At 42.8% G+C, this 27,083-nt stretch overlaps 1 protein-coding gene across 1 annotated transcript in view; it reads right to left on the bottom strand.

Moving 5' to 3' along the window:
• Positions 1-27,083, bottom strand: part of grm1 (glutamate metabotropic receptor 1) — a 174,742-nt gene that overhangs the window by 40,473 nt on the left and 107,186 nt on the right. The window contains exons 3-4 of the mRNA XM_033026417.1: positions 13,151-13,386; positions 2,950-3,196 (exon numbers count right to left, since the gene is read on the bottom strand). Coding sequence (XP_032882308.1) covers positions 2,950-3,196; positions 13,151-13,386 — 483 coding nt within the window. The remainder of the gene's footprint in view (positions 1-2,949; positions 3,197-13,150; positions 13,387-27,083) is intronic.

The raw sequence follows: 27,083 nt of genomic DNA, 5'->3' as shown, positions 1-27,083 counted from the left end.
GTCCAATGCAAGCTTGAGGAACATCACACTTCATCTTCCATCTGGGCACATTGCGGTCTTCTGGACACCATATTGAATTCTCCAGCTTCAGGTATTTCACTCTTTCTGTCTTTATCAGAACAGGTTATTTCTGGCACCCATCCATCTTTGATTGTGGTTCAGTGTTATTTACTTCATTGCTGTAATCTGGCTTGTTGGGCATGCCCCACAGCCCTGCTATCAGCAACAAATAACAAAGACCATAGAGCATAATCCAAATCATTTCCCTCTTTCCCATTTTTGATGAAGAGTCCAGACTTGAAATGTCAATTGTTTCTCTTTCTGTAGATACCACCTGGCCGACTGAGCATTTTCAGTATTTTCTCTCTTTATCTCAGTTTTACAGCATCTGAAGATTTTTGGGAAGTGTTGTTGAGGAAGGATATTGTCAATACCTCTAGATTCAGGGACAGTTTCTTCCCAGCTGTTATCAAGCAACCTAACCATTTTATCATCAAATAGAGAGCGGTCCTGAGCTACTATCTACCTCATTGGAGACCCTTGGAATATCTCTAATGGGGCCTTACTGGACTTTATCTTGCACTAAACACCATTCCCTTTCTCATGTATCTGTACACTGCGGATAGCTCGATTGTAATCATGCACTGTCTTCCCGCTGACTGGTTAGCATGGAACAAAAGCGTTTCGCAGTACATAGAAACATAGAAAATAGGTGCATGAGTAGGCCATTCAATATGATCATGGCTGATCATCCAACTCAGTATCCTGTACCTGCCTTCTCTCCTAACCCCCTGATCCCTTTAGCCACAAGGGCCACATCTAACTCCCTCTTAAATATAGCCAATGAACTGGCCTCAACTACCTTCTGTGGCAGAGAATTCCAGAGATTCACCACTCTCTGTGTGAAAAATGTTTTCCTCATCTCGGTCCTAAAAGATTTCCCCCTTATCCTTAAACTGTGACCCCTTGTTCTGGACTTCCCCAACATCGGGAACAATCTTCCTGCATCTAGCCTGTCCAACCCCTTAAGAATTTTGTAAGTTTCTATAAGATCCCCCCTCAATCTTCTAAATTCTAGCGAGTACAAACCGAGTCAATCCAGTCTTTCTTCATATGAAAGTCCTGACATCCCAGGAATCAGTCCGGTGAACCTTCTCGGTGACAATAAATGAAGCTAAACTAAACTAGGGCATGGCATATATACTAATTGAGCACTTTTCATCTTTATCAAAGGATAGGTGCTGCCAAAGTCATTGTGGCTGAGATTTTGGACAGGCTGAAACATTATAGAAGGGAGGTTTCAGAAAAGTTGGCAATACTTATTGTAAATTGATAACTAGGTTCAAATTTGCTGCACCTCAGCTTCTCAAAGCAACTCCAGCAACCCATGTTTCATCCTGGCCGTGTGTGTGGAGACTGCAGTGACCACGTGGGTTTTCACCTGGATGACTTGGTTTTCTCTGACGATCACAAAAATGTGCCAGTTGTTGGTAAATTAGCTGGTGTAAATTATCCCTGGTGGAGGTGGATGACAGGAGAATTGGGGCAAGGAGTAGTTGCTAGTCATCAAGATAAAATAGGTCACAGGTAAATACATGAGGAAATGGAAATGTGGAACTGACGGTATTTCTCTGAGAGCTGGCTTGGATATAAATAAATGAATAGCTTCCTTCTATGTTGTACAAAAGTATGAAAACATGGGAAGTATGAGATTACTGAGGGCAGTAAGTATCAAATGGTTATAGACATTACAGATGAAATTTAATGTAGAGGTGCAAAAATTATAAAGTTGGTAGTTTGAGTGGAGATAATGAGGAGCCTGGAGGATGCAAGACAGAGTAACAGGAGCAGAAAGGCCAGGATTGCCTGTTCTCAAATCATTGAAGATGGCAAGGCAGGTTGAGAAAGGAATTGTGTTCTTGGAGCGGCGTAAATTGAGACAGACACAAAATGCTGGAGTAACTTAGGCAGCATTTCTGAATAGAAGGAATGGGTGACGTTTCGGGCCGAGACCCTTCTTCGGACTGATAGTCGGGGAGAGGGAGACATTGAGATAAGGAAGTGTAAGGTGTGTGAACGAGACTTCAAAGGGGATGAGGATCAAGGAAATGGTAGAATAGATCATTGTTAGCTGGGAGAAGTTGACAAGAAGCATACAAAGATAAAATTTAAGCAAGGGGACAGTCAGACTGGTCATAGAATAAGGAAAGGGGGGGATGGAGAGGGAAAGCAAGGGTTACTTGAAGTTAGAGAAGTTAATATCCATACCGCTGGGGTGTAAACTGCCCAAGTGAAATATGAGGTGCTGGCCCTCCAATGGTAAATTGAGAAGGTGATTTGAAAGTAGTCATCAAAATCATGTACAGTCAACAAAGCGTAAATAGATAAACTGTTCCCGATGATGCAAATGTTAACAATCAAGCACATAGATTTGAAGTGAATGTCAAAAGAACTGGGAGGGACATGAGAAAAGTATTTTTCACAGAGCGAGTCGTCAAGATCTTAGATTCAGTGTCTCAAAGGCAAGTGAAATCACGTTCAATCAGCTCTTTCAACAAAGGACCTGGATGGATACTTGAGAGCGAATAAGTGCAGGACCGAGGAGAAAGAGCTGGGGTTGGAACCAATTAGATTGGGCTGAATGGCCTCCATTGATGCTTTAACGAGTCCCAATGAATGAGTCCCAAATTAATACATTTCAACAGACTCCTCCAAGTAAATACCCCCTAAATATGCCAAATAAACCCAAAAATAAACCGCTCAGATAATACTTTCTAAAGTAAACACAAAATAAATGATGAATTTCAAATAGAGAGTTCAAGGAATTCATGACGATTAAACAACCCAAGACTAAATGCACAAACCCAAAATTACACACACAATAAACAACTCAAATAGTGTATTCCAAGTAAACAAAATCAAGTAACCTTACTGAAAGCTGATTCTTACCTTGCTGGAGAATCTCCATTTTCATCAAACCATACTTCCTCACCAGAAACTCCAATGAAGGAAGTCTTTATTATAAAATTGAGTAATTTGCTACCGTCAATGGGCTGCATTGCATCACATAGTCCCGGGTGACCTGGACAGAGAGATTTGTGCATGTCATGCAATCCGTGAGCCATGGCATAAATCGCATTAACGATGAAACCCATCTTGGTGTCTTGTACGTAATTTTCTGCTAGACTTTCATTCCCTGAGGAAGAGAAACAGGCTTTCAGCTGTGACAAACTTCACAATTGTATTCGATGACTGCTATTTTTATTGACACATCCGTTAGAATAAATGGGAAGACAAGGTAAATTAGAAGTGAGTGATTTGGGGATGCCAAGCTTGTCATTGGTAATGTTGTTGGTGGATTCCTTCTGGGTTGTTCTGTTATGGGTGAGATGATGATTGATAGTTATTTCTTCACAATGCATGGTTGCATGTTTCGTCACAAACTAATTTTTTCCATTAGTACTTGTGTACTCCTTTCGATCGAGATAAGAGATTGACATTGAACAGAGTGAATAATTGACCAAGAAAATGTTGGATGGAATAGCATGCACAATATATTCGATTTGCATCATATTGATACAGGATTTAGTTTCCACTGGGAAATTCTCTTGGTTGGGAAATTAACCTCTGGGAAATTCTCTTGATTGGGAAAGGAAGGGGAATTAATCTTATTTACTTCTGTCCTTGATCTCATCAAAGTGTTTTATAGACTGCTTTTTGGAAGATAATAAAAAAAATCATGTGAAAGCATTTGCGATATTATAACATCCAATGCATTCAATCGCCCCTTTATTACTATTGTGCCGAAGTCATAATACAATATTGCCTGGATATTCGGCTGTATGATGTACAATTGATCATAGACAATGCAGGTTCCACTATGGGTGGCATGGTGATGCAGCTAGTATAGTTAGTATCTTGCAGCTCTGGAGACCTGACTACAATCCTGACCTTGGGCGCAGCCTGCGTGGACTTTAGACATTCGTCCTGTGAACATGTGGATTTTCTCCACCTACTCTGGTTTCCTCCCACGTCCCAGGAACGTGCAGCATGAAATTGTCCACTGCAAGTTACTTCTGATGTGTATGTGAATGATGGAGGGGGGGGGGGGGGGGGGGGGGGTTTATGAGAAGCTGGAGACAAGAACAAACATGGGATTAATTTAGTGCAAATAGGTGGTTGATGGGTGCCACAGATTGGGTGAGCCAAGGGCCTATTTTCAATTGTAGGAAGGAACTGCAGATTCAGGGTTACACTGACGATAGACAGAAAATGCTGGAGTAACTCAGTGGGTCAGGCAGCATTTCTGGGGAAAAGGAATTGGTGACGTTTCAGGTCGAGAAATTTTCTTCAGACTGAGTGTCAGGGGAGAGGGAAACTAGAAAAGTTACAAAGTACAAATGAATGAAAGGTTTAAGAAAGAACTGCAGATGCTGTAAAAATCAGTGGGTGAGGCTGCATCTATGGAGAGAAGGAATAGGCGACGTTTCGGGTCGAGACTCTTCTTCAGACTGAAGAAGGTATGGCTTTGATTTGCTCTTTTCATACCTTTCATTCATTTGTTTTGGTATCTTTTCATACCTCTAGTTTTCCTCTTCCCTGACTCTCAGTCTGCAGAAGGATCTCGACCCAAATAGTCACCTATTCCTTTTCCCCAGAGATGCTACCTGGCCCGCTGAGTTCAGCATTTGTGTCTATCTTCGGCCCATTTTCTGGTTGTATCTATCTATATCTCCATGACTCAGACCTGTGAGGCTATCGTATTAAAAACCCACGATTTTTCGAAATGGCATTTGGTCTTGCTCCACCAATTTAATGTACATTCAGATTCGAGAGTACTGCTGTTTTAGTTAACTTTTCATTCTCAAACCAGTGTCCATAAATATAAGGTAAACACTGATAAATATAGTAACATAAAGAATGCATGAGAACCCAACAATGTCGAGAATGGTTACAATATGGATCTTGCTACCACAACCTGGTAGACCACACCTGGAGTGTTGCGTACAGTTTTGGTCTCCTAATTTGAGGAAGGACATTCTTGCTATAGAGGGAGTACAGAGAAGGTTCACCAGACTGATTCCTGGGATGTCAGGACTTTCATATGAAGAAAGACTGGATAGACTCGGCTTGTACTCGCTAGAATTTAGAAGATTGAGGGGGGATCTTATAGAAACGTACAAAATTCTTATGGGGTTGGACAGGCTAGATGCAGGAAGATTGTTCCCGATGTTGGGGAAGTCCAGAACAAGGGGTCACAGTTTAAGGATAAGGGGGAAATCTTTTATGACCGAGATGAGAAAAACATTTTTCACACAGAGTGGTGAATCTCTGGAATTCTCTGCCACAGAAGGTAGTTGAGGCCAGTTCATAGGCTATATTTAAGAGGGAGTTAGATGAGGCCCTTGTGGCTAAAGAGATCAGGGGGTATGGAGAGAAGGCAGGTACAGGATACTGAGTTGGATGATAAGCCATGATCATATTGAATGGTTCGAAGGGCCGAATGGCCTACTCCTGCAACTATTTTCTATGTTTCTATGTTTCTACAAAGCATGACTGAGCCAGTAAGGGGAAATTTGATGAAGAGAGCATTCTGGATGCAAAAAAGGTGAGACAAGATAGGATGGGGTTGGGATTTGTGTGTAAAGTCAGCATTGGTATTGACCGTTTAATTCAGAACAGCTTGTACATTACAGCTCTGCACATTCCACATACCATGCTCAGATTATTAAAGTTCCTGAATAGCTTGTTTATAAATGGATGTCAAATCGTTCCACAGTTTTGAGGCAGATGCAGAGATTGTCTCATAGAGAACCGATGACAAAGAAAGTAAATCACTTCCACAGCTGGTTAGTTCTGTGATTCATTATGTTGTGATTTCTGACTGACAGTAATGTTCCCTTTCTCTTGGTGCTGGCTTTCCCCACTGCAATATCTTCATAAGTGTACCTTTTTTCATTTGGCATAATGGAAGCAAGGAATTAGGAGAATTGACCCCTGATTGCCCACGGTAATGATCGAACAGCATGGGTTTGTGTCATTGTTTCGTCAGAAGTGTGTCGCATTAAGATATCAGAAGAAGGTAAACCTTCAGAGAGTCTCCATTTCACCACCCCATCAATTCATGGCTGACAAGCATTTTAACCCAAACCTGCCCACTTTTAGATAGACACAAAAAGCTGGAGTAACTCAGTGGGTCAGACAGCAACTCTGGAGAAAAGGACTAGGTGACGTTTCAGGTTGAGACCCTTCTTCAGACCAGCCCACTTTTAATTCTGTAACTCTTAAATGTGCAGTGCAAACCTATTTATAGCAGTCCTGAAGATCCTCAGCTGATCTGTAGCATTAACAACTCACTGGCATGGACACACAATAGTCAAGTCAAGTTAAGTCACTTTTATTTCTATAGCACATTTAATAAACAACTCTCGTTGACCAAAGTGCTTTACATTGGTGGAGGTACTAACGTTATACAACAGTGGTTCATAGATTAAGTACATGCATAAATACATACGTATAGCCCTCCCTCAGAGGACGTCAAGAAAGGCTTGAGAGTAAAGATGAGTTTTAAGTCTCGACTTAAAAGAGTCGATGGAGGGGGCAGTTCTGATGGGAAGAGGGATGCTGTTCCACAGTCTAGAAGCTGCAACCGCAAAGGCGAGGTCGCCCCTGAGCTTATGCCTAGACCGCGGGATGGTCAGTAACCCCAAGTCGGCCGATCTGAGGGACCTGGAGGTGGTGTGGTGGGTGAGAAGATTTTTAATGTAAGTGGGGGCAAGCCCGTTAAGGGCTTTGTAAACATAAAGAAGGATCTTGAAATTTATTCGGAACCGCACAGGGAGCCAGTGGAGAGAGGCCAGGATCGGGGTGATGTGGTCCTTTTTTTGGGTGCCCGCCAGGAGTCTCGCTGTGGCGTTTTGGACCAGTTGCAGGCGGGACAGGGAAGATTGGCTGATGCCAGTGTAAAGGGAGTTGCAGTAATCGAGGTGGGAGGAGATAAATGTGTGGATGATCTTTTCGAGGTCATCAAACTGGAGGAATTGTTTATTTTAGCTATCGTCCGAACTGGAAGAAGCCAGCTTTACCACGGCATTGACTTGTTTGTCAAATTTCAATGCTGAGTCAAATATCACGCCAAGGCTTTTGACGTGAGGTTTGAGTAATGGGGTAAGGCTTCCAAGGCTGCCTGCTATCATTTTGATTGAGTCCGAGGGGCCGAGAAGGATGACCTCAGACTTACTCTCGCTTAGTTGGAGGAAGTTCTGGGCCATCCATAGCTAACAATAGGCTGCATATGCTGGAATCTAAAGCAAAATAACAAATTGCTGGAGGAACTTGAGAGGGGTGTGGCATCAAACAGCACTCACGGAGGCAACGAAATGCAGGATACTGACCCAAAATGGCTCCTGAGGCAGGGTCCTAACCCAAAATGTCAACCATCTCTTTTATCCTATGGATGCTGCTGAGTTGCTGCTGCAGTTTGTTTTTTTGTTCCATTCACTGGCATGTTTTCTTTGTTTAAGAGGACAGGGAAGTTTGGATTCTGAATGTACTCCACGACGCAAAAGTGCTTCCTGTTTTCCCTTTGGAATATCTTCTCTCTCATGTTAAGATAATTCCTTCTTGCTCCGCACTACTACACTACTGTAATACTGTCCTCTCTAAGAAATCCCTTTAACTTTTAATCACCTTCCAACAGCAAAGGAATAAAAAGCGAATCAGTGCAAGAGATCTTCATAAATTGCTCCTTTAAGCTCAGCTTTTTCATTGTGCTCTACAGCAAGTTATTTCTGTGTAGCCAATGATATTTGGTTTAATTTCATACATACATCTGTGTCCCCATCACTGGGACCAGGTTGGAATGTTTATTTAAAAATTGCAAAATATCCACTGAGTGCATTTTAAAAAGAGTAATGGCATCTAGTATACCCACAATCCTCTTGAGAGTCTGAATCTTGGGAGTCTATCTACTGCAAAGACTTGCTTTTAGAATGCACAATGTCAAGCCTACTGTGAGTCTGTCTCGAGGTGAAGAAAATGTCACTTTTCATTTTCCGTGCTTGAGTAGTTAGTATTTTGTACTCGATTCTGACAGACTTCAGAATAATCCAGTAACAGTCTATGCGCAAAGCGCCACCTTATTTGTCAACATAACAGTACTTCAAAAAGTAACATCACCTTGTATTTATATAGCAATTCCTGCAGCGAAAAAAACAGCCTGCAGATGCTTCATAAAGGTGTGAATTTTCTAGTTGTAAAACACTTGGGGACATGTTGCAGGGCTAAATAAATAAAGGGTTGCTCTTCACTTCACATCTATGTTGTTCAATCTTGATTCACATTTCATTCAGCAATTTGTATTTTTCTCAAGAATAAATAAAGGCTTGTTCCTCACTTCACATCCATGATGTTCATTCCACTCAACACTCAACAGTCTTGATTCAGTTCTTTCAGCGGTTTGTGTTTTGCTCAGGAATCCATTCGGTGATTTATGTGAATTAGTCGTCTGAAATTAAAGCTATGCATCTCAGGACAATTCTCGTCATTTCACCCTGAGTTCTTCCACTCATCAACATCCCTCTGTTTTCAGGGTGTCCAAATTTGCATCTAACATTGCAAGCATAACTAATGGCTTCTTAAGATCACCCTGAATTCTATTAGATAGTTTATTTACTTGCTAACAGCTGTGAGCTCATCTTCAGTTTTGGCTTAAGGTTGGTAATCATACCCAGCACCTTTTCCTTTTCAGTCTTTGCAAATGTTTTTCATGTAGTTTTGATTATGATTTTGTTCAGTTCTTTCCCAGCTGTATAAATTTATGAATCTCTGACCAGTAAGGTTCGTCTGATATATGTTAGGGTTGATATAAATACTGTAAAGCTCAGATGGCTTGACACAAAATTCTGGAATAATTCAACCGGTCAGGCAACATCTTTGGAGAAAAGGAATAGGTGTCAAACCCCTTCTTCAGGCTCTCTACTATGATCAAATCCCTACTCCAGCATTTTGTGTCTATCTTTGATGTAAACCAGCATGTGCAGTTCCTTCCTAAACTATTAGATGGTTTGGCAGCTTCAGAGGCAATGCAGCAATTCCTACTTCTGTTATGTATGTTCGTGTGCAATGATTTTAAATTGAGTTTTTCAGGTGGACAGTTGGACAGTAAAATAGTTACTTTTGGTGTTAAGCCTTTTTTTCTGCCATTTAACTAACACTGTCCCCCTGTGAGCAGTTCTCAACACATCATAATACCTTCTCGTGGTAAGAAAGGAAAATCTATTCTATTTTACTGCCTGATTCTGCTGTTTGGTTGGATATTTTACATGTGTGCTTATGCAAATATAGCAAGTTTGAACAGGAACCCAACCACCGGAAATGATGTTCATTCAACAGTGGCCAAAATAGAAATTCTATCTCACAATGGTTGATCTTCTGGACTTATTTGTAAGGTTATAGTCAGATAACAGTTTGTTATTGAAGCATGTAAAATAGTATCAAGGAACACTATTCCCACTATAGACAATAGATAATAGACAATAGGTGCAGGAGTAGGCCATTCGGCTCTTCGAGCCAGCACTGCCATTCAATGTGATCATGGCTGATCATCCCCAATAAGTACCCCGTTCCTGCCTTCTCCCTATATCCCCTGACTCCGCTATCTTTAAGAGCCCTATCTAGCTCTCTCTTGAAAGTATCCAGAGAACCGGCCTCCGCCACCCTCTGAGACTCACAGAATCACAACTCTCTGTGAGAAAAAGTGTTTCCTCGTCTCCGTTCTAAATGGCTTAGCCCTTATTCTTAAACTGTGGTCCTTGGTTCTGGACTCCCCCAACATCAGGAACATGCTTCCTGCCTCTAGTGTGTCCAAACCCTTAATAATCTTAATAATCTTATATGTTTCAGTAAGATCCCCTCTCATCCTAAACTCCAGAGTGTACAAGCCCAGCTGCTCCATTCTCTCAGCATATGGCAGTCCCGCCATACCACAAATTAACCTTGTAAACCTACGCTGAACTCCCTCAATAACAAGAATGTCCTTCCTCAAATTAGGGGACCAAAACTGCACACAATACTCCAGGTGCGGTCTCACGAGGCAGTGTACAACTGCAGAAGGACCTCTTTGCTCCTATACTCAACTCTTGATATAAAGGCAAACATGCCATTCGCTTTCTTCACTGCCTGCTGTACCTGCATGCTTACTTTCATTGACCCCCAGATCCTGTTGTCCTTCCCCTTTTCCCAACTTGACACCATTTAGATAGTAATCTGCCTTCCTGTTTTTGCTACCAAAGTGGATAACTTCACATTTATCCATATTAAACTGCATCTGCCATTCATCTGCCCACTCACCCAACCTGTCCAAGTCACCCTGCAATCTCATAGCATCCTCCTCACAGTTCACACTGTCACCCAGCTTTGTGTCATCTGCAAATTTGCTAATGTTACTATGAATCCCTTTCTAAATCATTGATGTATATTGTAAATAGCTGCGGTCCCAGCACCGAGCCTTGCGGTACCCCACTAGTCACTTCCCGTAATTCTGAAAGGGATCCGTTAATCCCTACTTTTTGTTTCCTGTCTGCCAATCAATTTTCTATCCATGCCAGCACTCTACCCCCAATACCATGTGCCCTAATTCTGCCCACTAATCTCCTATGTGGGACCTTATCAAATGCTTTCTGAAAGTCCAGGTACACTACATCCACTGGCTCTCCCTTGTCCATTTTCCTAGTTACATCCTCAAAAAATTCCAGAAGATTAATCAAGCATGATTTCCCCTTCTTAAATCCATGCTGACTCGGACCGATCCTGTTACTGCTATCCAAATGTGTGGCTATTTCATCTTTGATAATTGACTCCAGCATCTTCCCCACCACTGATGTCAGGCTAACTGGTCTATAATTCCCTGTTTTCTCTCTCCCGCCTTTCTTAAAAAGTGGGATAACATTAGCTACCCTCCAATCCACAGGAACTGATCCTGAATCTATAGAACATTGGAAAAGTATCAACAATGCTTCCACGATTTCTAGAGCCACTTCCTTAAGTACCCTGGAATGCAGACCATCAGGCCCTGGGGATTTATCAACCTTCAGTCCCATCAGTCTACCATTTCCTGCCTAATGTGGATTTCCTTCAGTTCCTCTGTCACCCCAGATCCTCTGGCCACTGGTATATCAGGAAGATCGTTTGTGTCCTCCTTAGTGAATACGGATCCAAAGCACCTGTTCAACTCATCTGCCATTTCCTTGTTCCCCATAATAAATTCACCCTTTTCAGTCTTCAAGATCCAACTTTGGTCTTAACTAATTTTTTCCTCTTCATATACCTAAAGAAGCTTTTACTATCCTCCTTTATATTCTTGGCTAGCTTACCTTCGTACCTCATCTTTTCTCCCCGTATTGTCTTTTTAGTTACCTTCTGTTGCTCTTTAAACATTACCCAATCCTCTTGCTTCCCGCTCATCTTTGCTACATTGTACTTCTTCTCTTTTATTTCTATACTGTCCCTGACGTCCCTTGTCAGCCAGGGTCGCCCCTTACTCCCCTTGGAATCTTTCTTCCTCTTTGGAATGAACTGATCCTGCACCTTCTGTATTATTCCTTGAAATACCTGCCATTGTTGTTCCACTGTCATCCCTGCCAGGGTGTCTTTCCAGTCAACTTTGGCCAGCTCCTTCCTCATGGCTCCATAGTCCCCTTTATTCCACTGTAACACTGACACCTCCGATTTACCCTTCTCCCTCTCCAATTGTAGATTAAACTTGTCTATATTATGGTCACTGCCTCCTCATGGCTCCTTAACCTCAAGTTCCTTTATCAAATCTGGTTCGTTACATAACACTAAATCCAGAATTGCCTTCTGTGGGTCTCATTAGCTATATATGCGATTTTGATTGGAAACTAGACAACTTTCATGTAAAAGTTACTTTGGAAATTGACAAGCAGAAAAAAAAGTGGTGGTTTGGATTTAATTTAATTTAGTTTGTAGATACAGAATAGAAATAGGCTTTTTGGCCCATCGAGTCCACGCTGACCATCGACGACCCGATCACATGAGTTCTTGTTATCCCACTTTTTCATCCACTCCCTACTCACTAGGGGCTACTTTACAGAGGCCAATTAACCTCCTATCCCAGACGTCTTTGAGATTTGGGAGGAAACCGCAGCACTTGGAGGAAACCCACACAGTCACAGGGAGAACGTGCAAACTCCACAAAGGCGGCTCCCAAGGTCAGGATTGAATCCGGGTCTCTGGCACTATGAGGTAGTAACTCTCCCAGCTGAGCCTCTGTGCCACCTGGCATTGGAGACAAAAACACAGCATAGGGGACCAGAAATTGTGTTTCTATGTAACCTTCCCACAGTAATCACACACCATTATTTCCAAAGAATGCAGCTACTAGTTTAACTGTGTGTATCCAATGTACTGATGAACTTATGAATTCAGCCACCATAATTCTGGAATGTTTCCACCAGAGTCATTCCCTCCTTACCTCTCTCCAATTTGGTTGAAGATACACAAGTTTGAAAGCACACACACCAGATTCAGGAACAGTTTCTTCCTCTCTGCTATCAGACTACTCAATGGTCTTCCCATAAGCTAAGATGGAGTCCTAATCTTTACATTCACATCATTGCAGACATTGAACTTTTTTGCTGTAACTAAAACGCTACAATGCCGTATAATTGTAATCTGCGCTGTGGTATTTTTCTCATTGTACTACCTGTTATATTTAGTTATGGCTTGATTGTACTCATGTATAGTATGATTTGATTTGATTGGATAGCACGCAAAGAAAAGCTTTTCAATATATCGCGATATAAGTGACATTAATAAACCAATACCAATATCTAATGGGACCAGCTTGGATGGGTATATTGGGTATCATGGACAAGTTGGGCCGAGGGGCACGTTTCCATGCTATATGACTATAACTATTGAAAATACTTTTATTTTTGAAAATCATGCAGGAAAAATAACTTTGTTATTGTATTTAAATCACACTAGTCCCTAACCCCCTTACCTCCATTGACACAATTGTCTCTACAACACGATTTTCTATAACACAAGGTTTTATTTAGGAGCACAACTATCACGTATAACGCAATACCACGTGGTGCTGTGAGGCAGGAGAGAACACTTCACATACCTGTACAGAGTCTTTTGAAGGCTAGGTTCTCCTGAGCGTGCCCCTCCAAACGGCACTGGAAGCGGTGTTGCCAGAATTCGGGGAACCATGGGTTGCGGATATTGGTGCCAAGTTTCAGCTTCAGGAAATAGTCGTCAAACCAGGTGACCTCAGCGGACCGCAGTTTAATGGTGATTCCTCCCACCGCCTCTTGCTCGTAGGACTCAATCACCTCCTCGCGGTCCGCCCATCCGTCACTGCAATGAGAAAAAGCGAGTCAAGTCAAGAGTCAAGCGAGCTTTATTGTCATGTGTCCCAGATAGGACAATGAAATTCTTGCTTGCTGCAGCACAACAGAATATGTTAACATAATACAGAACAGGAGATAAAAGTTCAGTGTGTCTATATACCATAGACCATATATATATATATACACAATAAATAAACCGATAAAGTGCAATAAGCTGTTATGGTTCAGAGTTTGTTTGATGTCATGTTTAATAGCCTGATGGCTGTGGGGAAGTAGCTGTTCCTGAACCTGGATGTTCCAGATTTCAAGCTCCTGTACCTTCTTCCCGATGGCAACGGAGAGATGAGTGTGTGGCCAGGATGGTGTGGGTCTTTGATGATGTTGGCAGCCTTTTTGAGGCAACGACTACGAAAGATCCCTTAGATGGTGGGGAGGTGGTCAGAGCCGATGATGGACTGGTGATCCTGGTGACCGATGATCGCATCCACCGTTGGCCTGTTGTAGCGGTAAGCGAACTGCAGTGAGTCGAGGTTCTTTTTGAGGTAGGAGTTGAGATGTGCCATAATCACCCTCTCAAAGCACTTCATCACCACAGACGTTGGTGCAACTGGTCGATAGTCACCTTGCTCTTCTTGGGCACCGGTATTATTGATGCCCTTTTAAAGCAGGAGGGAACCTCAGACCTCAGAAGTGAGAGGTTGAAAATGTCCGTAAAAACTCCAGCCAGTTGGTCCGCACAGGTTTTTAGAACACGACCGGTATACCATCAGGTCCAGGTGCTTTCCGAGGGTTCACCCCCTTGAAGGATCTTCTGACGTCGGCATCTGTGACTGTGACTGAAATACCATCAGGGCGAATGGGGGCTCGGGAAGGCACATCAGTGTACTATCTATTAAAGCGTGTGTCAAACGCATTGAGCTCATCAGGGAGTGACGCTTTGCTGACATTTGAGCTGCCTCCTGATTTTGTCTTGTAGGAAGTGATGGCATTCAAGCCCCGCCACAGTTGCCGAATATCCGTCTCATCCTCCAGCTTGGAACAGAAGTCCCTTTGGCCTTTTTGATGGCCTTACCAAGGTCGTATCTGGACTTCTTGTAGACCTCTGTATCTCCAGACCTGAATGCCCGGGATCTGGTCTTCAGAAGAATGCGGATCTCATGGTTCATCCAAGGCTTCGGGTTAGGAAACACTCGGAAGGTTTTTGTTGGGATGCAGTCCTCCACACATTTCTTTATGAAGTCTGTAACGACTGTGGCGTATTCATTCAGGTCCGTTGCCAAGTCCCTGAACATTGCCCAGTCTACAGACTCCAAGCAGTCCTGGAGTTGTTCCTCTGACAACGGGAGGCGTGGTCCTCCAGCTTAACCCATTGGTGAAGGTAGGATTCAAGCACTCCTCAGCAAAAATCATAGCTCGTGAGCCTACCTCAGCACTGAAGTTGAAAAAAAATCCCAATCCCCAATTGCAATACCAATTGACCATCCCCCTCCTGAAGAGGAGGGGGGAAGAGGGGGGGAAGAGGGGGGGGGAAAGAGGAGGGGGGGGGGGAGAGGAGGGGGGGGGGGGAAGAGGAGGGGAGGAAGAGGAGGGGGGGGAGAGGAGGGTGGGAAAGAGGAGTGGGGGAAAGAGGAGGGGGGGGAAGAGGAGGGGGGGAAGAGGAGGGGGGGAAGAGGAGGGGGGAAAGAGGAGGGGGGGAAAGAGGAGGGGGGAAAGAGGAGGGGGGGAAAGAGGAGGGGGGAAAGAGGAGGGGGAAGAGGAGGGGGAGAGGAGGGGGATGAGGAAAGGGGGGAAAGGAGGGGGGAGAGGCTGGGGGGAGTGGAGGGGGGGGGGAGAGGAGGGGGGAGGAGGGAGAGGTGGGGGGGGGGTGAGACAGCTGTGTCTTTTGAATAACAAGGGGGAGGAGGAAGAGGTGGGGGGGGGGGGGAACGTCACTCGCAGCGTGCAGATCAAGACGGCAGCACGCAGACCCATTGTGACATCATCAGCCAAAGCTAGCCATTTATTTTCAAAGTATTTTTCAGATTTTTGAACAATTTGATTAATAACTCGAGAAATAATGCATGAGTACTTCAGATAAAGCGATTTTGGACCACGGGATAAATCTCGATAAATCTCGATAAAATCGGAATATGTAAAAATGTTACCGTTAGCGCGTAGTTTTGTGGTCACACACACACACACACACACACACACACACACACACACACACACACACACACACACACACACACACACACACACACACACACACACGTGGATACATCCACAGACACATCCACATACAAGATCAGGGTTTTAATAGTTATATGGATTTGCTTCACACAAAACTGCTGCTGAATCCTTGGGTATAACATGGGTCATGGCTGCAAGAAATTATATCCAGAATTAGAAGGAATGGAATGACCTAAATAGCGAAAGCTGCATGAGGTGCTCGGTGCAACAGTTTTTTCAAATTGTTATGATGTCAGATCAGTCAAGAATTAAATGGAACAGCGTGGAACTTCACTGTAAGTGTTTAATTAATGATAGGTTCACTGCTTTCACTTGTATGGTTCTGGAGACTTGCTAGAACGATAATAGGAGCATAACGGTTAGAATAGGTTGCTTAAACTGAAGCATATTCCCTTTAGTTTTGGAGGTTTGGGAACAAGTTAATCTAGCATTTGAAGGTTTTGATGCATGGAATGTATATCTTCTGGTGTAGGAATCCATGAAAAGAGGGAACAGGATGAGAGCAAAACCACAGAGGAATCAAGTCAGGAGGTATCAGAGAAGCAATGTTTAATAAAATCGCGATCGAGCAAACTCAGGCTCATCTCGAGAAGAAAATACAAACAGCAGGAACATTATATTGAAATTTCGTAGAATATGTTTGGACCAAATGTTTGGAGTGTCATGCACTGTCCAGGTTTCCATGTTATAAAAATACCATGTTGTAGGTACTGGAGAGTGCATGAAAAAAGGTTCACAAGGATATTATCAGATTTGAGAGGATATGGTTACAAATGAAGGATGAGCAGGTCAGGGCTCTGGAGAGGGGAAGCTGACAGCTGTCAGTACTATGGTCTCTGTGATTATGATAGGGTTTGACAAGATAGACAGAAAGAAAATGGGGATAAATTGGATAACACTGGATGATGGTCTTGGAGCTAAAGAAGAGAGATAGATGTCTTATGTGCATAGGAGGCTGCCAAATATTAAAATCCCACCTATGCAACTCAGACCAGCTCCAGACACTGGTCAATGCAGTGCAAGCCAAACAACATTCACATACTGCCTTTCTCCCTCGCACTCTATTATAAATCTCACACCCACATTTCTCAGCTTTCACAGGCTTGCTGACTATTCAACCATAACTGGTCATCAGGTACCATAACATCAGCACATTTTCCTTTCTCTTGCAGGAACAAAGGTGGCAGATAATCACTAGCAGAATCTGTGAAGTGATAGAGGACGGGCACCATTTACTCGCATAAAGGATACGTCCTCTCCAAATGGGACACCTAACCGTGACCAAGGGTTCCTCACAGTGATGTGGCTAAGACCAGCGAGCAACTACTCTTCAGAAGTCCCTCCTCCCTCATTCAGCAGTCTCTGCTCTCCCAATTATTGATAGTGTAAGCATGCAATGTTTTACTCTCCTTGTTTCTTTCCACCTTACCTACAACCCCATCACAATCCTACCCTTGTACTTTTCTCCAGGCAATGGTGGGTGGACCATATGACAATTAGAAGAAAAATACTTACTGCAATCAAATTAACATGACCATCCAGCAGCTCAGACACAGATCCTGCAGGTAACTTCGAAGTTAGCACAGAGGTTGGTCACTGCATGGTTGGTCACTGAACATCTATGATCTGGAGTTTGGCAGATGCAAAGGCGAATGTAGGCGAGACACGTGTATGGTCCCACATTGAACTTCAGGGAGAGAAATGTGCTTTGGTTGCAACATCTCTGAACTTTAATAACGCAACCTACAATGTGATGAGAATGCAGTAAAACAGGCACAGCACCTTGGGAGCCCCTAACCCTGGCATTCATTCTGCTTGCTGCTTGTCTCCATGAGAGAATGACATACATACTGTTCTCATGGGAACAGAGAGCACCTATTCCTAGCCTTATGTAACTGATGGTCATCTGGAATTTGTTCGTAGTTTCTCCAGCGTCCGCCCAGAAGGATCCCAAACATGGCAGCTGTGACTTTAACGCTCTCTGGCAAGAGGTTCTCCAATAATTCTGTGGAGAACATTGTGTCAGGACCATGTGATATACTGTATGTCCATTACCTTTATCCCACTTCTTTGTCCAATGCCTCTGCCCTGATGAGGAATAATACGTGCCTGGGAGCAACTTTGATATCAAGTCAATTCATTTTTTGGCAGAACTCTCAATGTAGATTTGCAAACTCATACGAATCCTGCAATCAGCATGCCCTTGATGAGTTAGTCAACAGGAATTGATCAGCAACCAATGCTGTAGAAGGCATCCTGTCGGCTATTCAGGTGTGTGAGTTGAACACCTGACGATAGTTGCAATGCTGAGTTCCAAAGTCCCATCAATGCTGTGTTGTGCGCAGTCTAACCATGCACTGTAACTACATTGCCCACTTCTGTAACTGTTAGTTCTGCATGTGCCACTGTTCATACAATGATGGTACTCAGGACCTTGCATTCCTAATTCAAACCTATTTTGCATGATAATGCCAGAGAGATGGTTGCCGCAGTACCGATTTTGCAACCAACGTTCATCATTGAAGAAGGACTGCAACATGGAGTCCATTGCTGTAAGAAAATAATAATTAAATATCATGTGGTGTTCAAACATCTTTAAATATAATGTGGTGTTCAAACATCAAAGACTGGAAAGATCTTTGAACAAGGAGTAGCTGTGTTAAATGGAATAGATGCATTTAAGGAGCAGTTAAATAATCATGTCTTAACTATGTCAGTCCTACTCATCTGTTCACAGCAAACACACTTTAATATTCTAGCTTGTTAATTCCTATCTTATGTTCATTCACTTTATTATCTCACCCTTTTGAATCATTTCTCACTTATTCCTTAACAACGATATAGTTATTCTCTTTCAAGGGAGATTCAAATATATTTTTCCAAAAATTGATAAGCTGTGCTCACTAAAGCTTTTAGCTCAGAATTCAATTTGCTGGAAAATATAATTGCCCTTATTTTTAATATCGAGATGATAATGCAATACTACTGTAGAAAAGGAAACTTCTGGGCACCCAATCATTATGTTACAGGAAATTTTTGACCGCTCCACCGTTATCCTTGTTCAATTGGCAATTCATCCTTACCTTAACTGCGACTTTAGTGAGGTGGCTAATGCCCCTGTCCCACTTAGGAAACCTGAACGGAAACCTCAGGGGACTTTGCGCCCCACCCAAGGTTTCCGTGCGGTTCCCGGAGGTTGCAGGTGGTTGCCGGAGGTTGCAGGTAGTGGAAGCAGGTAGGGAGACTGACAAAAACCTCCGGGAACCGCACGGAAACCTTGGGTGGGGCGCAAAGTCTCCAGAGGTTTCTGTTCAGGTTTCCTAAGTGGGACAGGGGCATAACTGTGCGCATTAATCACCAGTTAATGATGTTGAAGAATTTTTGGTAAATGATGTTGAAGTACTTTTCTAACGTGAAGATTTATAACGGCACAAAATGTCTCCAATCCTGGAAGGAATCAATTTAATTTGCTGATCCACATTCCAGAAGATAACAAATTGTGGTTGAAGTCTTTACATGAAAAATTTTTTTTTTGGTAAATGATATGTAGAAATTTGTAAATCATTAATTTGCTGCTTATTTTCGCTTTCTGTCTATTTTCTTTTTTAATCCAAATCTTACTTGCTTCTACTTCTCACTCAGAGAGATACAGAACAGAAACAGCCCTTCAGCCCATTACATTTATGCTAACCAACAACCATCCATTTATTTTAATCCTCAGAGTCGATAAACACCTCCTGGTCCGTTTCTATCAATCAATCATTGAAAGCATCATCACCTCCTCAATCACAGTCTGGTACGGTAACACCGATAGTCACTCACTACACAGAATACAACGCATAGTCTCCAAGGCCTCCAGGATCATCAACTCCCCCCTCCCCTCAATCCATTCCAGTTATCTCCAACGTACCTCACAACGGGCAAAAAAGATCATCTCGGACCACTCCCATCCAGCAAATCATCTTTTTCAGTCTCTCCCTTCGGGGAGGCGCCTCAGGTCACTTGCTACTAAAACCACCCGCTTTAAAAACAGTTTCTTCCCCTCAGCAATAAGAACTCTCAATTCCGTCCAATAATCAGACAATAATATGACTTTTGATGTATACAGTGTCTTGTCTATGGTCTTTGTTTGTTCTTTTGCACTATGTATTGTTGGTGAGATTTGTGATTTGTGATGTGGTATGGATGCCCTTTATTACGGTGATCTGTGTTATTAGTAGTATGTAACAAAAGCAGTGTACCATCATGTACCGAACCCAAATACCACCAACCCTGGTTGCGTGGCAATTAAAGATTCTATTCTATTCTATTCTATTCATTTCACCTCACACTTTTTATAATCTCCTGCCCGATTCTACAATCTACTACACAATGTACAATATTCAATTAACATACCAACTCACACCTGATCTTTCAAATTTCACATCTCAGCCGCTGTGAGGGGGTGGGGGGGGACGGGGTTGGGGGAAGGGGAGAACAAAGGGGAACCTGGCGTGGATACCTTGGGTATGCAAGCAAAGAACTTCACTGTAACTTGTCAAATATGACAATAAAGTACTCATTCATTCATTCATTTAGAAGATAGTCAAGTCGAGTTTAAGTTACAAGCAAAAGCTTACTTGCAGCAAAACAGGCATGTGGACTCAGACAACACAGAACAAAACATCTACATAAAATGCACAAGACAGTGAAAAGAAAGATTAGAAAAACAAGACATTAGTGCAAAAACACAATTAAAAATGTCCATGGGAGTGCAAGAGATAGTCTGTAGTGTTCCATTGCCAAGGTAGAACTGGTGTTATGCAGTTCAGCTCATGAATCTGATGACTGTGGAAAGTAGCAGTTCCTAAACAAATGAGGCTTCTGTACCTCCTGCCTAATGGTAACATCAAGAACAGGGCATGGGCCTGATGGTGAAGATCATTAATGATTGATGCCGCCTTCTTGAGGCAGCACCTCATGTCGATACTTTCAATGGTGCAAAGTGCTGTGTCCATGATGGACTGGACTGAGTCCACTTTACTCCACATGCCTCTTGCATTTCTATGCATTGGAATTGCCGTACCAGCCCATGATGCTACCAGTCAGGATACTTTCTGCAATGCATCTGTGGAAGTTTATGAGAGTCTTTGGTGACATGGTGAGGCTCGTTAAACATCTAAGAAAAAGGAGGAGCTGGTGCATCTTAGTTTAGTTTAGAGATGTAGCACATAATTCCTCTTCACCAAATCATGCAATGTCCTTGCTGCGTGGTTAGCGGATTCTACTAACTCATATGGGAGATTTAAACAAGTTTACACTCTAAGGTGAGGGAAAATCTAATCAATGCGATACACTGCATCATAGTTATTGAGTCATACAGCACGGAATCAGGCCCTTCGGCCCAACTTGCCCATGCCGACCGCGGTGCCCCATTTAAGCTAGTCCCACCTGGCTGCATTTAGTTCATATCCCTCCAATCCTTTCCTTTCCTATCCATGCACCTGTCTAAATGTATTTTAAATGCTGTGTAGTATCTGCCTCAATTACCTGCTCTCGCATGGTTCCATATACCCACCACCCTCTGTAAAAAGAAATTGTCCTTCAGGTTCCTATTATATCTTTTCCCTCTCACCTTAAATCTATGTCTTCTGGTTCTTGATTCCCCTACTTTGGGTAAAAGACTCTGTGCATCTACCCAATCTATTCTCCTTATGACCTTATAAACCTCTATAAGATCACCTCTCAATCTCCTGCACTCCAAGGAATAAAGTTCTAGCCTGCCTAATCTCTCCCTATTACTCAGGGCCTCAAGTCCAGGCAACATCCATGTAAATCTTCTCTGTACTCTTTCCAGATTAACAATGTCCTTCTTATAACAGGGGCGGCCAAAACTGAACATAATACTCGAAGTGCCGCCTCACCAATGTTTTGTACAACTGCAGCATAACATCACAACTTCTATACTCAATACCCTGACTGATTAAGGCCGTTGTAATAAAAACCTTCTTGTTTACCCTGTCTACCTAAGAAGCCATTTTCAGGGAACATTTTCGACCTTCACCTCTTTTAAAACAGGGTTGCGATTAAATTTTACATTCTAATTAGGCAATGAGTCTTTGGAACTCACTTCCCCAGATGATGAGTCTTTGAATAATTTTAAGTGCGAGGTTGATAGATTTTTAATTTAAAGATTGGGAATACATGGTTACTGGGATTAACAGGAGAGTGAAGGTACAATTATACCAGCCGTGACCTTATTGAACGGCAGCGCAGGTTGAAGGTCTGAGCGCTCCAGCTCCTAATTCATGTGCAAGCATGTTCCACAAACTTTGGACAAGACTGTTGCAATGTTTATCACTGTGCATTTTTCTTGTACTCTTGCAAATTTAGTTGCACTTTTTTGCCCTACTTAAAATGTAGCTGGAACCTTGGGTATAAAATGGGTCAGGTTTTGTGAGGAAACACTTATATAACCAAAATCATATGAATAGTTAATGAGCAAGAGCTGACTAAATAGCACCCTGCAAGATAGTTTGCAGGTACAGCAGATGAAAGGAGAGGTAAATGGAATAGCAATGCACTGTGCAAACCTCGACCTTGTGAGGGTTTGATCTTCTCACTGTCTTGTTTTTCAGTTAGTCCAGTGAGACTGGGGCTAAAAGTGTTAAATCATAAGATCAATTTGCACAAATTGGCTTGCATTGTCTTCTGAGTCACAGTTTTACCAGCATAATTCCCAATAAAATATCTGTTTCACTAACTCTAATTCACCATAAATGTCTTCCTTCATTGAAATACGATCAGAGATAATTAGTACCTGCATTGCTGACCAATACCTGCAATTTAATAATTCAACTATAAATCGAAGCAAATTAATTTCCAAAGGATTCTATAATTGGCTCGTCCTTGAAAATGGACTTGGGTATTGTGATGTGGGACTATCCTGCTTCCATTGCTTCAGATGGGGTAACATTGTGCTGTTGGCTCATTGCCACTGTTGCAAAATATACTGCTGCCAGCTATGCCATTGAATGGTTCCTCAGCAGGGAACCAACATTATTAGCTGCAACGTGGTATGTACAGCCAGCCTGCATCTCACAAAGGGGAGATGATGCTTTGCAGCTGTAACCCTAATGGAAGTCAATGTGGAACTCATTCCCATATGGAACAAAGACATGAAGCAAGCAGATGCCAGGAAAGTCTGACGCTGTTTAGGACTTGGTGAAGTGATTTGCAGTCAGGTGGGACTGGTCAAGAGGAAGGGAATGGGGATGGAGCTCGAAGAAAAGTCCCAACAGGCAAGGGAACCAGATAATCATAGTAGTCAATGGCAGGAGCCAAGCCCTGGGGGAGTTGTGTGCATTACTGTAGAACTTTCAAGGACTTCACAGTGATGACAACTGTTTGAGGATGTAACTAGTAGAGTGGATAAGGGAGAACCAGTGGATGTGTTATATCTGGACTTTCAGAAGGCTTTCGACAAGGTCCTACATAAGAGATTAGTATGCAAACTTAAAGCACACGGTATTGGGGGTTCAGTATTGATGTGGATAGAGAACTGGCTGGCAGACAGGAAGCAAAGAGTAGGAGTAAACGGGTCCTTTTCAGAATGGCAGGCAGTGACTAGTGGGGTACCGCAAGGCTCAGTGCTGGGACCCCAGCTATTTACAATATATATTAATGATTTGGACGAGGGAATTGAATGCAACATTTCCAAGTTTGCGGATGACACGAAGCTGGGGGGGGCAGTGTTAGCTGTGAGGAGGATGCTAGGAGGCTGCAAAGTGACTTGGGTAGGTTGGGTGAGTGGGCAAATGCATGGCAGATGCAGTATAATGTGGATAAATGTGAGGTTATCCACTTTGGTGGCAAAAATAGGAAAGTAGTCTATTATCTGAATGGTGGCCAATTAGGAAAAGGGGAGATGCAACGAGACCTGGGTGTCATGGTACACCAGTCATTGAAAGTAGGCATGCAGGTGCAGCAGGCAGTGATGAAAGCGAATGGTATGTTAGCTTTCATAGCAAAAGGATTTGAGTATAGGAGCAGGGAGGTTCTACAGGGTCTTGTTGAGACCACACCTGTACAGGGTCGTGGTGAGACCACACCTGGAGTATTGCGTACAGTTTTGGTCTCCTAATCTGAGGAAAGACATTCTTGCCATAGAGGGAGTACAGAGAAGGTTCACCAGACTGATTCCTGGGATGTTCAGGACTTTCATATGAAGAAAGACTTGATAGACTCGGTTTGTACTCGCTAGAATTTAGAAGATTGAGGGGGGATCTTATAGAAACGTACAAAATTCTTAAGGGGTTGGACAGGCTAGATGCAGGAAGATTGTTCCCGATGTTGGGGAAGTCCAGGACAAGGGGTCACAGTTTAGGGATAAAGGGGAAATCCTTTAGGACCGAGATGCGAAAAACATTTTTCACACAGAGAATGGTGAATCTCTGGAGCTCTCTGCCACAGAAGGTAGTTGAGGCCAGTTCATTGGCTATATTTAAGAGAGAGTTAGATGTGGCCTTGTGGCTAAAGGGAGCCACAAAGGTGGTATGGAGAGAAGGCAGGTACAGGATACTGAGTTGGATGATCAGCCATGATCATATTGAATGGCGGTGCAGGCTTGAAGGGCCGAATGGCCTACTCCTGCACCTATTTTCTATGTTTCTATGTTTCTATGTATGCATCGTCAAATGCCACAATCCTTCAACTGCATTGCAGCCTCACACCGTGATATTTGGAACATGTATCACTCACCATCAGCACCTGGAATCAGCGAATGCTCAACATTTATTGGTTTACTTCACCCTCACAAACTCAACACTCCTGTTGAACCTCGCGAACACCTCCCAATTCACATAAAATTGGTGGCTAATGAACAGTGGCAGTCCACAACGCAGAAACATTCCTTGGCCCTTTCCACCCCCTCGTGGGACAGGGTGGTGAAGGACCCGAGACAGAAGGAGCTCATTAGTGAGGGACAGGTTTGGCTATTTGTCTTCAGCCTCAGAGAAGAGACAATGCTGGCTTCAAATGGTCCATTGCAGAGACAGTGGCAAACTGCAGGATTAAAGTAATAGATGAAATTTAAAGTTCCACTCGGGCAGCTGGAGAAATGAAAATCAATAAGGCTGGCATAAAAGGTAGGATCAGTAATGTTGTCTGTGAAATAACTGGATTTCCACCTGATGCATTAGTATCCTGCAGAGAAGGAGATTGGCCAATCTAACTTGTCTGGCCTGTTTGCGATTGTAAAAACTAGCACCAAAATGATTAACTATTCCCTAGTGCAAACTAACCAGTTATCTCATACAAGTACAGAAAACAATAATGAGAATTAAAGTGGATGTACTGACTGGTACTGGATTCAGATTTGTCACCGGCACAAGCAGCCCAGTCAACCACAACAAGATCTCCTTGCTAACATCAGGGAAAGTATTTAAATTGGGAGAACTGTATCTTAAACAAGTCAAACTTAATCTTGTCATGCTCACAGAAACATACCCAGATCATAAGATGTGATAGCACAATGTTGCACTAGCAGTGGAGAGGGGCCCTAGGTGTCCTCAGTCAACTCCAGATGCCATAAACTCCCAAGCTATCAGGTCATCTTTGGGCAAAGAAGCCATCTTACCATTCCTCCCTCAACTGATGATTCTATGCTGTTCATCTGCTGTTCATCTTGGAATGAACGTTGGAAGTAGTATTGTAAGAATGGCCATTGTACGGGAGATGTCACTGTCCATCATAACCATTGATTGAACTGATAAGGTTTGAAAGCATAGCAGGCAGTGAATCCACCAACACTTACCTAACCATGCTATAGATTAGTGTTGCCACTGTTCATGCTTGTATAGAAAGGATTGACCACTTAAGAATCTTTAAGGAAACAAGACACCAACCATCTTTGCACTCTGTGCCATAATTTTAAATCCAATAAATTCAGAACCAAACACTCAGAATTGATCACTTCTGTCAGCAGCAGCAGAATTGAGTTGTACAGCAATGTGCAACTTCATCTGCTCAGCAAATCCATCATCCAGCTATCTATCTATCTATCTATCTATCTATCTATCTATCTATCTATCTATCTATCTATCTATCTATCTATCTATCTATCTATCTATCTATCTATCTATCTTATCATCATATCTCTATACATAAAACTCTCTTGGATGTGTATTTATTTGTTTGTGTGTAATCACATCTTCGCGAAAAAACGACGCGGTAACGGTAAAAATTTCCAGTAGCGATTTTTCCCGTGGAATCCAAAAACATCTTGTATGAAAATTTCAGGCTTTATTATTCAAGTTATTACTGAAAATGTTCAAAAATCTGAAAAAACGTTGAATTTAAAATTCGACTGTCTTTCGCTGATGACACCACAATGGGTCTGCGTGCCCTTCCTCACGCTGCGAGTGATATCACCACTCCCACATCTCTCCCCCCTCCTCCCCGTTATTCAAAAGATGCTGCCGGAGATGAAGTCGGGCCCTGCACTGAAGCCACTGAACTCGCAGTCCTTTGGTTGCCGGCCGCACGCCGCTCCCTCTCTGGGCAGAGAACACATTCACTGAACATTTTATGCTTTATTTCTCGACTTATTCTTGACATTACTGATTAAAGTTTTAAAAATCAAAAGACTTTGAATTTAAAATGACCAGCTTCAACTGTGATCAGCTTCACTAAAGACTTCATCCTATATTTCACAAGTTATTCGCGATTAAAGCTTTCACAAGATTTTTACATATTCTGATTCACATTCCCCCCTCTAGGCAAAGACCACCTTCAATGAACATTTTATGCTTTATTTCTCGACTTATAACTGATTAAAGATTAAACAATTCAATCTCTCACAAGGTTTTTACTGTTAAAATCATTCCTGCCCGCTTCTAACACACTTCGATACAATGTTGCAACACAGGAACACTCTGAACTTTTCACCTCACTGGAGGGGGAGGGCGAATTGCTGTTGCAACACGCAGGGCAAGTGCAATTGGAATTTTTTTTTAAGCCCACCGCTGAAGGAGGCTGGGGATTTCTGGAATCTTACGTTTGGGAACGGCTTGAGTTGAAGGACCATGTCTCCCGTGGGGGCTACGGGCAGGGAATGGGTGCGTTGGGGAGCGGACCCAACGGGTCTGCACTTGGTCTAGTATACTTATAAAAGTCTCATCTTGTATGCGTGTGTGAGTGTATGCGAGTATGCGGGTGTGTGTATGTTTTTCTACCTTCGTCAAAACACCACGTGCTAGCACAGATATTTTCACATATTATTAACCCCATATACATTAACCCCATCGACAAAATTAACGACCTCACATTTCATGCTATATTTCACTAGTTATAGCGTTTTAAAAATAGACAAAACCAAGTTTTCAAACGGCAACCATCCTTCAACGCGCTTTGAGTGACATCTAAAAGGTGGGGTGGGTGGCCATCAAGGAGGCATTGCGACCGCTATAGTGAAGGAGACATCGAGACCGCGGC

Source organism: Amblyraja radiata, chromosome 8, assembly GCF_010909765.2.
Source record: "Amblyraja radiata isolate CabotCenter1 chromosome 8, sAmbRad1.1.pri, whole genome shotgun sequence".
Classification (NCBI taxonomy): Eukaryota; Metazoa; Chordata; class Chondrichthyes; order Rajiformes; family Rajidae; genus Amblyraja; species Amblyraja radiata.
This window is presented reverse-complemented; position numbering and strand designations above follow the sequence as displayed.